The 14588-nt window shown below is 40.7% G+C and overlaps 1 protein-coding gene across 3 annotated transcripts in view; it reads right to left on the minus strand.

The window, feature by feature from the left end:
• The window catches only part of GPD2 (glycerol-3-phosphate dehydrogenase 2), a 248117-nt gene that overhangs the window by 85500 nt on the left and 148029 nt on the right, over positions 1-14588 (minus strand). For all 3 annotated transcript variants that reach the window (XM_033943995.1, XM_033943994.1, XM_033943993.1), the window contains exon 7: positions 114-278. In XM_033943995.1, the coding sequence (XP_033799886.1) occupies positions 114-278 (165 nt within the window). The remainder of the gene's footprint in view (positions 1-113; positions 279-14588) is intronic.

The following is a 14588-nucleotide window of genomic DNA, read 5'->3' on the forward strand; positions in this document are numbered from 1 at the left end:
ATTTCTTTCTCTAAAACATGTGTTTACCCTGAAAATCCTTTTTTAAAATGACTTTTCTGGGTGAAATAAATGAGTTCCTATAACAAACATTCCAAGGAATATAGTCCATATACCTGTTAGAACATCCTTACACCGTACACCACAAACATGAACCGTGCCACTCTCTGGATCTTTCTTCTTCAACAAATGTAGCACTTCAGTGTAATTGGTTGTGGCAGCACCATACCTGGCAGCAGTGAGGGCGATGGCAAGGTTCATTCGTGCATCATTGTGTTGTCCTGCAGCAAAGGATAAAATGAAAGCAGCACATGAGTCACCAAGCTACTGATTTCTGGTATGGGAAGTGTGTCAGAACAGATTTATCACTTCTCTCCCTGTCTCATTAAATATGTGCGATATTTGGTCAGATCTAATAAGAACTATTTACAGATATATTATTCCTTCTAGATCAGAGCATTAGCTTGCTCTATATGAACAGTGGCAAAGAAATGTATCATATATAACATCCAGGCTTCAAAGTCTAATTTACAATAAATAGTTTAAAATTAGTTGATATAGATGGCATTTTAAGGGAGTAAACACAAATATACTTATTTAAACTTAAATTGTTACAATAAAGCAATCTCTAAAATATTTATAACATCTTTTAGAGTGTTCATTGTAATTCTTGATATATGAAAAGACAATAAAAATTTTTTTCCAAGGTTACTGGGCTATTCTTCCAATTCTCAAAAACTCATTCAGTAAATTTTAACATTATAAAGATAACAACATTAATTACTAAACTGAATTTCTTTTACTATAAATTTCAGCAATGGAAAACCAAGAGAAAGAAAGATTAGGTTATCTTGATAATCTTCTTTCCTGTAGACGGGTGCAAAGGTTCTGAACAGCTGGGTAGTCACCCCCAAACCTCATGTCCCTTGCAGAAGGCATCAATCATTTTTTCAGCTCCACCTCCTTCCCCAGAGGGCTGTGCTGTAGCCCCTAAGTTTGTACCAAAGCAATTGAAAGTAGTAAATTAACTGAAAGAAGATTATCTAGTTAAGACACTAATCTTTAATTCAGTTACATCTACTCTGGATTCCTTACGTGTGGTGACATACCAAAACAATGGCTGACATCTAGGGAGGGAGAGGACCCAAAAGCGGCATCCTCCCAAGCCGCTACATCCACTCTGTAAAACTTAGAAAAAGTATGAATAGGCCAAGTAGCAGCCAGATAGATCTCTGCGGCACTGCCTGAGACTCTGCCCAGGAAGGGGTGACAATCTGAGTGCACCTTGAGAGAAACTGGCAACTGCTTACTGCAGGCAATATATGCTGAAGAGATAGAAAGGGTAGACAGGGACAGATTCTTCACAATGTGGGGAACCACAAGTACAAGGGGGCACTCGGAGAAATTAAAAGGGGGCAGGTTTAGAACAAACGCTAGGAAGTTCTTTTTTACTCAGAGGGTGGTGGACACATGGAACGCGCTTCCGGAGGCTGTGATAGGCCAAAGCATGTTACAGGGCTTCAAAGAAGGTTTGGATAGGTTCCTAGAGGATAAGGGGATTGAAGGGTACAGATAGGAGTTGAGCTAGGTTATAGGAATAGTCAGGGACCACTACACAAGTGATAGGCCTGAGGGGCCGCCTTGGGAGCAGACCGCTGGGCGGGATGGACCTCTGGTCTGACCCAGCGGAGGCAAATTCTTATGTTCTTAATAGAGGCCTTAGATGCTGACCTACTAACACAGGAGAAGCTGGTAAGCACGAACAGATGTTCAAAAAGGCGAAAGTCATTTGTCCTTTCCAAATACTGGAGTAAAGTTCTGCAGACATCCAGCTTCTTCAAAACTCTATCTGGTTTGTCAGTCCCAGTGGACTGAAAAGCAGGCAGATGAACCTCCAGGTTGATGTGGAAATCCACCATCATCTGGGGAGAAAGAAGAGCACAGTACGGAGAATGACGCTCTCATCCGTTATTCTGAGGAAAGGTTCTCTGCAGGAAAGCACTTGAAGCTCCAAGATTTACCATGCTGAAACAATCACCACCAGAAACACATTCTTAACTGTGAGGTCCAACAGAGATGCATCTTTGAGGAGCCTTAGTTAGACCCTTAGAGGAGTCTTAATGAGACCCTTTGAGGAGCCTGTAAACCGAGCCAAGCTCTATAATTATGGAGAGGATGTGGTATATAAACTTAAGGTTTAGTTTAGTTTAGCCTAGCTTTAGTGAGACCCTTCAGAACAATGTTAAGATTCCAGGTCAGAAAGGGATGTCACAGAGGAGGCCTCAATCGGAGAGCTACCCAGAAGAATCTGGTCAAATCAGGATAAGCCATCAATGAAGACTTGCAATCTTGTTCCAGGAAGCAAGAGAGACCAGCCACTTGTACTTTAAGGGAAGCCACAGCTAGACCTTTTCCCAGCACAGCCTGAAGGAAAGCCAGGATGACTGGAATAAGAGCCTGAAGTGGCTCCACCTAGTCTTTAGAATACCATTGCTGAAAGATCCTCCAGGCCTTTGTGTAGGCTGCCAGAGCAGAGGTCTTCTTAGCCTGAAGCAGTGTGGCAATAACCATGTCAGAATAGCCTTTGCGGACTAGCACTGAGCACTCAACCAAAGCACTGTGGATTCTTCATGGGGACTGGCCCCTGACTGAGAAGACCACAATAAAGAGGGAGTCTGAGACCATTGTCCTACTGAAGACTTACCAGGTCTACATACCAAGACCAATCCAGAACCACCAGGATCACAAGGCTGGATAAGATGCAATCCAGCAGATGACCCTGCCCAGCAGACTGTTGGCACCTTGAAAAGGTCTCTGTGCCGAGGAACGCTGGTAGTACTGTCAAGAACAATGGGAGGGATGAAAAGTACCTCTACTCCTGCCCGGCAAGGCCTGTTCTCAGACAGGGATTTAGGGCAGCGATTAGTCACACTGGCCATGAGATCATCAAGGCCCTTACCAGAAAGGATATGCTCCTTAAAGGGTAGTCTATTTCAGGTAGCCTTGCACATCAAGTCGCCCACCCACTGCCAGATTCAGAGCATCCTGTGAGCTGAGACTGCATATCAGCCACATACACCTTCTCGTACAAGATGGGTGCAGGCATCTTCCTCTGTTGATGGGGACCAGCGTAGCCTGGTGTGACAGGCCCTTGTGGCAAAAGAAGTGGTATCAGCAGCTCTGATCCCCAGAGCCAGGACCTCAAATTGTTTCTTAAGAGCCATGTCCATCATCGGTCCAGTGCATGCTTCAGTAAGACATCCCCTTCGCTCAGGAAAGCAGTGTGCTTGGTGACCTGAGTGACTGCCAAATGCACCTTCGGCTGGTCAAAGAGCTGCTGGAACTCAGGTGCCAAAGGATAAAGCTTAGCTATGGCCTTAATCCTCAAGGACCCCTCTGGGGCCTCCCACTGTTCCGTGACAAGGACAGTAATATGCAGATGAGGTGTGGTTGTTAATACCACTCATGACTGTGCATTTGGAAGTGGAGGGCTGTGGTTCCGACACCGCCTCAGAAATAAAGTGGTGGAGAGAGACTGATCTTAAAAGGCAACGAACATAAGGATTGTCTCCTTAGTCAGGAGCCAGGGAGGCCTCATGTCTGCCGGGCCTGAATAGGGAACTGGAGTCATCTAGGACTGAATCAGAATACTGGGACAAAAGCGGCATGAAATCTAATCCGTCTTTATCCAAAAGGTTGCTGGAGCTAAGGGCCAGCTTGCTCACACGAATAGTAGACACCGGAGAAGATGCTCCCTAGGTCAAAGACTGTGCGTGCCAGCAAGCTGTACCCCCTGGATGTGCCAGAAAGGCTCTCCACATAAAATTCCAAGGATAATCCTGGTACAGGGGAAGCAGAGAAGCCTGCAAGTCTTCCGACTAGGCACTCGTGGGGTCTCCAGATGCCATGTGCCTCTGCTTTGCATCAATGTGAGAAAGAGGTCCTAAGTGATATTTTTTACCCATGTCCTAAGTGATATTTTTTACCCATCTCCCGGGCCCCATAGCAGTTCACCAAGCCTGGAGGATGAGGCTAAGCCCAAGGCTCCCGCCCCTCTCTCGCATGCATTACAGCATGTGGTACAAAGATGTTCTTCCGCCAGTAATTCTGCACAAATTTGACATTAATTTGCATGCTTACCCCCTTCCCCCGAGGAGTCCATCTCAGCTGATTGGTAGCAAAATCAGGTGGGGGGAGGGGTAGGCAGATAGAGGCTTTTGAAAAAAAGATTGTTTGAAATCCAAGATGGCCACTACCAGTAAAACTGCATAAAAAAATGGCCCGTGGAGACTTTAAATAAATTAAAAACCACAGAAATAGGGTTTTGGAGGTGTGCCATGTACTGGGACCTGCAAGTATAGAAGCTGCAAACTTAGCTTAAAGGGAAAATCTCTGCCTCAACAAGCCTGGTATGGTGTGTATACACAAACATTCTCAAACAAGAAAGGATGTCTAAAAAATATATACACACCTGAATTACAACCAAATGTAGTACTGGGTAGGCATTTGGATGTAATTTAGGTGTGTGTATACACAAACAAACATGTCTGAAGACACTAATTTGACAGAACAAGTCTTTCAAAACACACATATACACAAAACAGCAGAAAGGATGGTTCCTTGCTTAACAAAAAATGCTAGTACTACAGAGTATTCCATTATATGCTAGGATAAAACAGGGTTACATAATTAGTACATTAAAAGTAATTACCCCTTACTTTATTAAGGTTTTTTCACAGCCAAATAGAATGATACAGTAAGATTTTTTTTTGTTTATTGCCTGTTAGCAATTGCCATGGTGGGCAGAACAGCAAAGCCATGCAGTGAAATAAATATTCTAACAGCAGGGTGGAATTTCTAAAGCTGCAACAATTAAAGGCTTCCTAGACACTGGGTTAGCTGGACTTTCTGGTACTGTACCCAGAAAAATCAACACCAGGCCTTTATTTCAGATTTTGTATTCTTTCATTCTTTGAACTACTGAATTTTATAACAAGATGGAGGTCAATCAACACTTCTACTCTTATGAATGGACAGAAAAATGAATTGACAAATGGTAGGAACAAACAGATTCTCTTACCTTGTGTAAATATGCATTTATTTAAACACTCATGTGCACAGATTGTATTTTGTCTGTATTGCATTCCGGCTCAGTTTAGTCAGTATTAATACCTATCTAAAATAAAAATTCACAATACAGACCCTTGCAGAAAAAAAGGTCAAGACCAGATTTAATTTAGTACTTTTTTGAAGTCAACTTTTCCTCATCTGTTAACAATTTATAATTTATAGACTTACACTGTTTTCATAAGAATTTGCACAAATGAATTAGCAATAATTATTAGACAGCAATGCTAACTTTCCTGATGGTATAGTGCTTAAACATTTGAAGAAAACCAAACAAGTACACTGGACAAGAATCTAATCTATAATTTGTAGCTCTTACTGTGCCTACCGTATATAAGTTTTATTTATTTATTTATTTAGCCCGTCCTCCCACAAGGAGCCCAGAACGGGTTACAAGAGTGCATTCATAGTATGGGTAGGATAAATTTTAGTGAGAAATACAGACTTTACAGCATTTACAGTATGGACATAACATGCAGACTTAAAAATACAGACTTAGTGGATATAGGGTAGTTTAAATTGCAGCATTTTCAGTGTAGATATAACATTGAGGTAAAATAGCTTTGTTTTGCAGGTGGGTGCATCTTTGTCGTCAGAGAATGTGGTAGTAATTCCGGTTATATCTGTGATAGCATGTGAATTTTAGTGAGATTCTGTTTGGTATATTAGGTGATGTCTTTCAGATCCATCCATCAGGGTATAGACATGGGTCTTCAAGTAGCTGCGTTTGTAAAGAGGAAGGTTTTCACGGCTTTTCTGAAGTTCCAAAGACTGTCTAGTTCAAGGTGATTTACAAAGTTAAGAGCCCATACAATACGTGTGGAGCTTACAGTGAACAGACTTCAATTGCGATTTACAAAGTTAAGAACCCATATAATATACAGGGAATGTACAGTGAAGAAATACTAATTGCAGAAAATGCAGGTAAAGGGTCCTTACAATTTCCGGAGCTAGCAATCACATACATTTAGAGTAGAACAAATTATACAGTATAGTCAGCAATACAAGGCAGAAATAGATTAAACAGCATTGAACTGATATTCAGTTTGGTCTGAATACACAGTTCAAAGTAATAATTGAGTGATTGATCCCAGCGGTTTTTGATATAGAAATGTTTTCAGTTTTCTTCTAAATTTTAGGTAATAGGGTTCTTTTCTCGTGTCTGGTGGCAGATTGTTCCATCTGGTGGTGCAGGATAATCTGATAGATATAAAGTGGAACTCTGAGAACAGAAGGATTAGTGCCTTCGATGAGTTAGTGTTATGTATGTAGAATATCATGCAGGATAATTTGAAGACAATGTGGGAGGTTACGGGTAGCAAATGCAGTTTATGACAAAATTCCATAACTGTGTCAAATTTCTTCAGCCTTAAGATCAGTCTGATTGCTGTGTTCTGAATGAGTTGTAATCTGATAGTAGTTTGGTGCTTAGACCTGCATATAGTGAATTTCAGCTGTCAAGTTGAGATAGGATTAGCATTTGAACTAAGATGGCAAAGTGATGTTCGTAAAACAAGGGTCTGATCAATCGTAAACATTTTATTTATAAAAGGTTTTCTTTAGCAGGTTGGATATTTGGGGTCCATAAGAAAGCATTGAGTCAAGGATGAGCCCAAGTACTTTGGATGTTTTATGTACAATGAGGTTAGTTCTAGAAGGTAAAATTATTGAGCTGTGAACTGGCTGCTGGGTGATATGAAACTAGAGTAGTTTGGTTTAGGTAGTGTTTAGCTTGAGTTTATCTCGTATGTTAGCCCAACTGGAAATTTTATTTCTTCTGATATTATATCTAAGACATTTGAGCAGCCTGTGTTCAGCTGTATGATTAAGAAGATGTAATCTGCATAGAACAGTTGTTCTTCATTTGTGAACTTGATGAGTGAGCTCATGAATACATTGAATAGGAAGGGGGATAGTAGGGAGCCTTGAGGGACACCATAAAAAGATTTCTAGCTTTGGGAATAGGCATTATTCTTCCATACTATGTATTCTCTGTTAGTCGGGAATGAATTAAACCAGTCTAGCAGTGGGCCACATATTCCGATTTCGCTAAGTCTTGTTCTACAGAGTCAAAGGCTGCAGAGATATTGAATTGAAGTAAGATTACTTGCTGTCCTCTGCATAGCGCTTGATGTGCATTGTTAATGTAAGAAGCAGCAGTTCTGTGCTGTGTTGGGTCCTGAAACTATATTGTGTTGAAGACTTGAGTGTGTGTTGATGTGTTTGTTGAGTTGCTTACAAACTACAGTTTCAAGCAATTTTGTCAGTAAAAAAATACCTGCGATGGGTCTGTAGTCGGAAGGTTTTGCTGCAAAGCAGGAAGTGGGAGGTTCTCCTGGGAGTCACTATGGTGATGGGAGTTGTTGAGCTACCTTAGGTGGGTGTAGTTATGGAGCTTGATATAGATGTAAGTGTTGTGAAAATGTGATTGACAATGTTCTTATGCAAGGGGTGGGGTTTCATGGAATAAAAATATCTGAATTACTGAGCACATGGGCTTTGGTTGCTCATACTCACTGCCAAAACCTGCTGTTAGAGAAAAGCAGAGTTTACCTCTGTTGGAGTAGCAGGGCAGAAAAGAAGAAAGCTTTTTTTTTTTTTTTTTTGGGGGGGGGGGAGATAAGCTTGTAAAGGCTCTGTAAACAGAGCAGGAAGAAAATTTCTTGATGTGATAAGGAAGCAGGTGAGAGAAACTACATCTCTTAGGAGTGAGGACAAACAAGGAAGTTCAGTCCCAAAGTGAGTCCAGCAGTTGGGAAAAGCCAAGTAGGACACTAGCCTAATGAGTTTGGGCAGGTCACAGCCTTAAGTTAGGTTGCCAGATGGGATGAGATGGAAGAGTAAAGGACTGGTTGGAGTCTTGAAAATAGCTGCACATAAAGGATTTCTTGTCACATTAACCCCTTGGGGATATTCCTCAGAACCATACTGGATGAAAAAGAGAATTATTTTGCCTTGTTACTCAAGACTTCTGTTTGACATGTTGAAGTTCTACTAGTAAAAGTCCATCAATTTAAAATGGAGTGGAAGTGCATTTTTCTTAACACTGTGTTACAATGATGGAAAGGTGGCACCTTGAAACCCCACAGCCTACTGGGATTTAGTCAAGTCCTGGCCTATACCCAAGCTTGACATCCTAACCCGTTTTGTAATTCCTAGTCCCATGAGCCTGAGCCAAATAGCTTAGCAGTGCCAATGCACCATGTGTTACACTCAATTAACTTTTTCTAATTTGAAGCTAATAGTTTGAAGCTATTTTTAACAATGAAACCGATAACATATCTATGCTGAGTGAGGATCTGCTAAGAAGAAAAACTCCTTTGGAATATCTGCTAGCATTCAGACTTGAGAAAATGTGTGAGCACTTCTGCAACCACAGTAAGGCTAGGAAACGTGTTGCCAGACCTGTTGCTCAGGTTACGGCTACTGTCTCTGCAGACAGAAAATGTTACCAAAGCAGAGGGGACGGTTGCTTATACAGGCTATCTTCAGCTGGAATCACTCATGAAGGAACTGAGAGAGGAGGTGGCAAGGCTGAGAATGAGAGATACATCAATGAAATGTTTCATGAGGCATCAAAGCAAGGATACAGTAGGGTAAGGAGGGACAAAGTGGTGGCTCTCTTCCTCCTTACCCTGCTGGTAGTTGAAATGTTGGTTGATCTCCCGTTGATGGCCCTTTTACAAGGGCTGAAGAGGGATGGAAGTGATGTGTTGGCAGGGCTTCTGTCAACGATGCAGGCAAGGATCTGGTGGGGTAAGGAGGGAATAATGATGGTTCTCTTCCTCCTTACCCTGCTGGTAGCCGAAAATATAGACACCCCCCCGATGGTGTGGAAAATATGAGGAAGAACCTAGCAAAACATGAGGAATGGTCTGAAATTTGGCAGATAAGATTTAATGCTAAGAATTTAAAGGTCATGCATTTAGGCTGCAGAAACCAAAGGGAACAGTACAGTTTAGGGGGTGAAGATCTTTGATATACAAAAGAGGAGAAGGACTTGGGTGTGATAATATGTGATATGTTGCTTACTACCCATTCCTATGGCCATTTTAGAAAACAACTGAAACCTATCTTTTTTCTAAATATTTGACTGTTTAACGAATCATCTTATTTCATGTAACATGTTTACTTTTATAACTTTTTGTAAACCGTGTTGAACTTCTGGTTACGAGGTCAATAAGCACAATGTTATGTTAAGGTGGTCAAACAGGTTGAAAATGCGAAGATGAAAGTTAGACGGTTGCTTGGGTGCATAGGGGGAGGAATAGCCAGTAGGAAAAAGGAGGTACTGGTGCCCCTGTATAAGACTCTGGTGAGATCTCATTTAGAATATTGTGTACAATTCTGGAGATCGCACTTTCAAAGAGATATAAACAGGATGGAGTTGGTTCAGGGGAAGGCAACAAAAATGACTGATGGTCTATGTCATAAGGCGTATGGGGACAGACTTAAAGATCTCAATCTGGATACATTGGAGGAAAGGTGGGAGAGGGGAGATATGATAAAGATGTTTAAAACAAAAAATTACAAAAAATCACTCACCAGCAGTGGGCTACCTCTCTAAGATCCAACATTGAAATTCAAAAACAAGTGGAGAAAAAGCCTCAAAAACATTTTTAGCATGCAGCAATCATTGATGATTCACAGCTGGCATTCTTTTTCTTATCATGGGTAAAAAAACTCACACCTGCAGCACAATGTAAAATGATCTAAAAGGGGAAAACCCCACTACTGTGCACAGTATTTTTAATTCTTTTTTATATATTTAAATTTTTTAATTCATTTTTATAATACGTTTTTTCAGTAAAAAATTTTTTAAACTTTTTATATATAAATATATGAACTATAAAGTCCAAAATACAAAATTGATGAAAAAGGAAGTAAAATATTTAATTCTGGCGCCAGAGGATGTAATTGGAAAGGATCCACCAGTACAAACTTCTTCTTTTTCCAACAGCAAACATAAGCCTCTCACAGTACACAGCCAAGTCCACGACAGAGCCAAAACCTCCAATAAGCACTCATTTTACCAACACATTTGGTTTTTTCTGGGATTTTCAAAAAAGCTTCCAACAGCCACAAAATTCTCATTAAGAAATTCTCCAAGCAGCTTCCAACAGCCAGAAAGTTTCACACAAGACCATGATAAGAAAAAGAATGCCAGCTATGAATCATCAATGATTGCTGCATGCTAAAAATGTTTTTGAGGGTTTTTCTCAACCTGTTTTTGAATTTCAATGTTGGATCTTAGAGAGGTAGCCCACTGCTGATGAGTGACATTTTTTGTAAGTCTCTTTCAATTGTGAAAAAACTCCTGAGTGAGAGGACATATAATTAGGTTAAGAGGTGATAGGCTCAGTAGTAATCTATGAAAATACTTATTTTAGAGAATGGGTAGTAGATGCATGGAATAGTCTCCCAGTAAAGGTGGTGGAGACAAAGCCTGTGTCTGAATTCAAGAATGCATGGGATCTCTAAGGGCAGTGTCCAGCAAACTTTCTCGAGCAGCACACTAAAGAAAGTGTGTGGATAGTGCCAGGATGACATCACGTGCATGTGTGACATCATCATGTCAATGTCCGCATGTGTGTGAAAGCCCTCCAGGCAGGCCTGAGACACCAGTGGGGGGTGCCAGAAGGAAAAGGGCCAGAGAGAAGGATAAGTGCTGTCGCCTAATGATTGCCTACAGGACGTGCCTCTCACCACAAGAGGCACGTCCTGTAGGCAGTCAGCTGGTGCCGGTGCCTCTCCTCCTCCCCAGTGTACCACGGCACACCTGAAATCTCAGGAGGCACACAGTTTGAGATACACTGTCTTAGGGAAAGGAGAAGATAGTGGATGCTTTGGAATGGATGGACAGATTGGATGGGCTATTTGGCCTTTATCTGCTGTCATGTTTCTGTTTCTATGTTTATTCTTTTGGGGAGGTTAGTGTTGCAAGTTGTATCAATTGACAATACTAAATGAATCAGAAAAATTGGGATGCATTCCTCTAATTTGGTTTATTAATGCAGAATGTTCCTACCATGGAGTACCCAAGGGTGCTGAAGGGCATAATTAATCATTTCAATTAAATATAACTATGTAATTTAAGTAGCAGTCAGAACTGATACAGGCATTAAAGATTAAATAACTTTTTTTACCAGTTTTTTCTGCTGTTATTTTTTTATCTGTAATTTTTTTTTGTCTCAATTGAGTCATTCAATGAACTATTCAATATATGAGACTTCAAAAGAAGTATCCTGTGCAAGCCCATAGATTCCATACAGTTAACAGTTTCTAGAAAAGTGATGAGAGGAAGGATAATGGGTATTTTGTTGTTGTTACACAGTTTGCAAAAGGCTACAGGAGACGACTTTGTATAAATAATTCCTCTATTAAATAACTTTTAAAATTAATTTAGCCATTCATTTACACAGTTTGAAGGTTTTTGGAAATAAGAATTATGGAAGGTCAGAGAGTTACCAAAAAAAATAAAAATGAGGATTCAGAGCTTTAGAATCTCAACAGAGGCCACACTGCAATGATTTGAAACAGAGGACTGAGGTGCTCAGTGCATTACCAACCTCATTACAATATGTATGAATCTGGACATCCTTTTCTTTGCATGCTGAGTTACCACAGTGGTATTGGCCCTTTGTAAAAACAAAAACAAAAAACAATGCGCAGGCCATATCAGCACAAAACAATATTGGCACCGTTTCCAGGGTACAAAACTGCTGCAGGTAAAGCTTTTCAACACTATTTATTTATTTTATTAGGCTTTATTTACCCCTTTTTGAAGGGATTCATTAAAGGCAGTGTACTGTACAGCAGGAATAAGTCAAACATAAGCAATACTTTAATAGGACAATTACAAAAGTAAACATATTCAAATAATACAAAGTATAGCATAGTATGTGATCTTTGCCCATGTCTCTGGCCTTTGTGCCACTTTAACTGAACTTTTTCATCTCTCTCTCTCTCTGTTTTGGGTATCATTGGCCGTTACATATAATGTAAAGTCATCTACAACGTGTGTGAAATCTGTTGTTTTTTAATGTTAGTAAAACTTTTATTATTCTCATTATTATATTACACTTTTGTTTTTCTATTCTGTGAATACTACTTTCTTTGTGTAACTGTTTCTTCAGACTGAATACTGTTCCTCCCTCCCCCCTTAGTTTTTGGCTCATGTTCTGTAAATTGTTTTGAGTACCATCTGGAGATTATGTAACTCCCTCTGTGGGAACTGGCTCCTGTGGTACAGGTTTGGGACAATGAATGCATATAAACATAAGAATATTTACTAGATTCTCCAGTCCTTTAAAATATACAGTGGTACCTTGGTTTGCAAGCGTAATTCATTCCAGAAGCATACTTGTATATCAAAGCAACTTTACCCATAGGCCATAATGGCAACTCGGATGATTCGTTCCACTGACTTAATACTGGTAGGTTGAGGAAGAATCAGCCTGACTTTTCAAGGTACATCTCTTTGAGCCAATCCCTGACCCATATCTTCTCCCACTGCTGTCAACTTTGACACCCCACCCCGGGAACCGGCTTTGCTGCTCCCCCGAGGTCATTGGCACTGCTCCCTCCTTTTGCGACTGCCTCCTCCCCCCACTGTCCGGCCCTCATGAGAATCTTGGAGAGGGTGAGAGACAGAAGGTTTGAGTATGTGCAGATGCTCAAGGTCCTACAGCAGCCCAGCAAAGAACCAGCGGCAGGCACTTTCAGTACTGGCGCATGGGTAAGGATGAAGCCGGTCAAGTAGGGGGGAGGAGGCGATCACGGTCGCAAAGGGAGGAAGCAGCGTTGGTGGCCTCGGGGGAGCAGCAAAGCCAGTTCCCAGGGTGGGGGCTCGCAAATCGAGTCAACGCTCGGTTTGCAAGTTAGTTTGCTCGAGTGTTTTGCTCGTCTTGCAAAATACTTGCAAAACGCGTTACTCACAAACCAAGGTTTGACTGTACTTGTAAATCTAAATGGACTTTGTATATTAGCTTGACTTTATTCATACTATACTGCCTTATGATAAAGTGCACCACAACTGCTAATTTGCATTTTCCCCTTTAGAATAAAGTATAAAGTGCTGGTTTCTTTCATTAGAAAAGATATAGTGTCTGAAGAGGAGTGAAACCATTAAGCTCCTAGAAGAAATTACCAAGAAATTTGCCATCTACCAAGGAATGGATCACTAAATACGAGATTACATGTTTTGTTATAGTCCCTGCTTGCAGCTTGATCTCAAGTATATGTTTTGTTGGTCTAAGTGGGATGTAGCTTAATTCTTATGGTATCTGTTTTTATTATGTAAACTACTGGGGTCAACTGGCTCATTTAAGCTGTACAGAATTAATTCTAAATTAAATACCATATTTGTGTGGGTAGGAGAGTGAGTGTGTGTAAATACAGTAAGCATGAAGCATAACTTATGATAGGGCAGATTGTGTGGGCAGTGGTCTGTAGAGAAACTTGTACAACAGCTCCAAAATCACCATTGAAATGCGATTCCCACGCATACATCGAGGCATCCATTGTCAGCACTTGTAGATGTGGAAGTACATGAAACAGTAGCCCCCTGGATAGATGCACTGGTTGTAACCACCATTGCAGGGAGTGATGGAGAGATTAGGAGACCCTGATCCAATGAGAAAGTGGATCCGTTGCTTGAGACCATTGGGATGCTAGAGTCCATTGGGCAGGTCTGAGATGAAGCCAAGCAAAAGGCAAATATGTAAAACAGGAGAACCAAATCCACAAACTCAATGACTTGAAACTAGGAGTAGAAATGTCCTATGAAATGGTGGACTCAATTTGATTCTAAAATGTATTTTTATTTGTCCCCAAAAACGGCTCAAAAGCTCAATGACTTGACATGTACATGTTTCGGCCAAACTGGCCTGCCTCAGGGGTCTTGTGAGTCTTCAAACAAGAATATCGATTCATGTGCTTGATGCCAGGATGCTGATATACAGCTTTGAGGAATCAAATAAAAGTGCTTCAGGGTCCCAATGGATTTTCCATGGGCTAATATTTATTGACTATCTGGAAAATGGAAAAAACATTAATGGCAAATGCTATGCTGGCTTATTACAATGTCTAAGTGCTGTAATCAAGACAGAATGTCCTCATTTGACCAAGAAGAAAGTTCTCTTCCACTAGGACAAAGCACTAGTTCATAGATCAACAATCACGATGGTGAAAATACATGAATTGCGGTTCAAATTCTTTCCCATTCACCGTATTTTTCATATTTCTGTTTTCAAACCTGAAAATATGGCTGTCTGGGAAGAAATTTTCTTTGGATTCTGTGGTCATAGATACTGTAAACAGCTATTTTTCCAGTTTAGGCATTTCATATTTTACTGAAGGCATGAAAAGGTCTGGAAAGAGTTGGAGCAAATGTATTGAGTTAAAAGGAGACTATGTTGAAAAATAAATTTCATTTCTCCTCCCCCCAAATTGTTGTTTTCTTG

Source organism: Geotrypetes seraphini, chromosome 5, assembly GCF_902459505.1.
Source record: "Geotrypetes seraphini chromosome 5, aGeoSer1.1, whole genome shotgun sequence".
Classification (NCBI taxonomy): Eukaryota; Metazoa; Chordata; class Amphibia; order Gymnophiona; family Dermophiidae; genus Geotrypetes; species Geotrypetes seraphini.